Source organism: Borostomias antarcticus (genome assembly GCF_949987555.1).
Source record: "Borostomias antarcticus genome assembly, chromosome: 12".
Taxonomy (NCBI): Eukaryota; Metazoa; Chordata; class Actinopteri; order Stomiiformes; family Stomiidae; genus Borostomias; species Borostomias antarcticus.
In genome coordinates this window covers 24,029,872-24,031,576 of record NC_140245.1, presented here as the reverse complement: position 1 = coordinate 24,031,576, position 1,705 = coordinate 24,029,872, and the positions used below count along the sequence as shown (strand labels likewise).

Here is a 1,705-nt window from a genome sequence, read left to right as displayed (position 1 = left end):
GGGAGGGGAGAGGAGGAGAGAGGCACATTATCAATCATTATCATAATAAATAAACAGCACAATGGACCAGCGAAAAAAAGAGGGACTCAGAGTGAAGGCGGGGTCAGAGAGTGTGTCAGTGTGTGTGTGTGTGTGTGTGTGCCATCTGAGCTCAGAGAGCGTGTGCCGTTAAGACACACCGGGGAGCTCATGGAAAGAGCGCTACACACACTCCACACTAACACACACTCCACACTAACACACACTCCACACACTCCCCACTAACACACACTCCACACCTAACACACACTCTACACTGACACACACACCACACCGACACACACTCCACACCGACACACACTCCACACCGACACACACTCCACACCGACACACACTCCACACTGACACACACTCCACACTAAAACACACTCCACACACTCCCCACTAACACACACTCCACACTAACACACACTCCACACTGACACACACTCCACACTAACACACACTCCACACTAACACACACTCCACACTAACACACACTCCCCCAGCGAGGCTAGGGTCCATCTCCTAAACGGATCACGTCTGCGCGGCTGCGTTTCTCCGGGTCGCCGGGACCTTCTCTCTCTTCCCTCATTCTCTCTCGACGGCGCCGCCTCGTTTTTTTAAAACGCCGGCGATCCTGTTCGTTCCGAGCGGCCGCGTCCCCGGCTGACCCGCGTTACCGTGGCAACCCGCGCCTGGCGGGCGCTTCGCCCCTCCGGTGTTTTGTGTGTGTGCAGCTGCTCACCTGCGGCGTCGGTTGTGCTCGTCGAGCGTGGGGGCGGACCGCCGTGGAACCCGTTTGGGGGGGTTTTGTTTGTACTACATCTGCGGGGCGCTCGGAGAACGTGGCGGTTGGTGTTCTCGCTCGGAGAACGTGGCGGTTGGAGCTCTCGCTTGGAGAACGTGGCGGTTGGAGCTCTCGCTCGGAGAACGTGGCGGTTGGAGCTCTCGCTTGGAGAACGTGGCGGTTGGTGCTCTCGCTCGGAGAACGTGGCGGTTGGAGCTCTCGCTTGGAGAACGTGGCGGTTGGTGCTCTCGCTCGGAGAACGTGGCGGTTGGTGCTCTCGCTCGGAGAACGTGGCGGTTGGAGCTCTCGCTTGGAGAACGTGGCGGTTGGAGCTCTCGCTTGGAGAACGTGGCGGTTGGAGCTCTCGCTCGGAGAACGTGGCGGTTAGAGCTCTCTCTTGGAGAACGTGGCGGTTGGTGTTCTCGCTCGGAGAACTTGGCGGTTGGAGCTCTCTCTTGGAGAACGTGGCGGTTAGAGCTCTCACTTGGAGAACGTGGCGGTTAGTGCTCTCATAGTGTGGAGGGCACCAAAAAAAAGGAACGAAAAAGCTCTACGCGGGGCGCTTGCATCAAAGTTGTGATTTTATCCGCGACGCGCGCAAGGACGAATGCGACTGACGAAGCTCGCGCTAGCGTAGCTTGGGTCGGGTATGAATGGGCCCTTAAGATGAATTCCAGGACGCCCAGCCAACACGACAGCAGCCTTTTAGGGTATTAATATAAAAGAGCGACTGGCTATGTCAACTTCGGCACGCGGATGCTAACTGCTGCTAGCCGATGCTAACTCACCCTCCTGGCTCCTGCTGTTAGGTATAGAGGCGCTAACCGGCTAACTAAACGGAAAGCTAGTATGGGTTCGCACAGGCAGGAAATGTGCATTTAAGGAAAAGAAACCTAA

At 56.8% G+C, this 1,705-nt stretch overlaps 1 protein-coding gene across 1 annotated transcript in view; it reads right to left on the bottom strand.

Moving 5' to 3' along the window:
- Positions 1-1,705, bottom strand: part of LOC311315834 (uncharacterized protein) — a gene marked incomplete at its 3' end in the record, with an annotated part of 25,010 nt that overhangs the window by 1,524 nt on the left and 21,781 nt on the right. Inside the window, exon 7 of the mRNA XM_084446531.1 lies at positions 767-1,262. Coding sequence (XP_084302657.1) covers positions 767-1,262 — 496 coding nt within the window. The remainder of the gene's footprint in view (positions 1-766; positions 1,263-1,705) is intronic.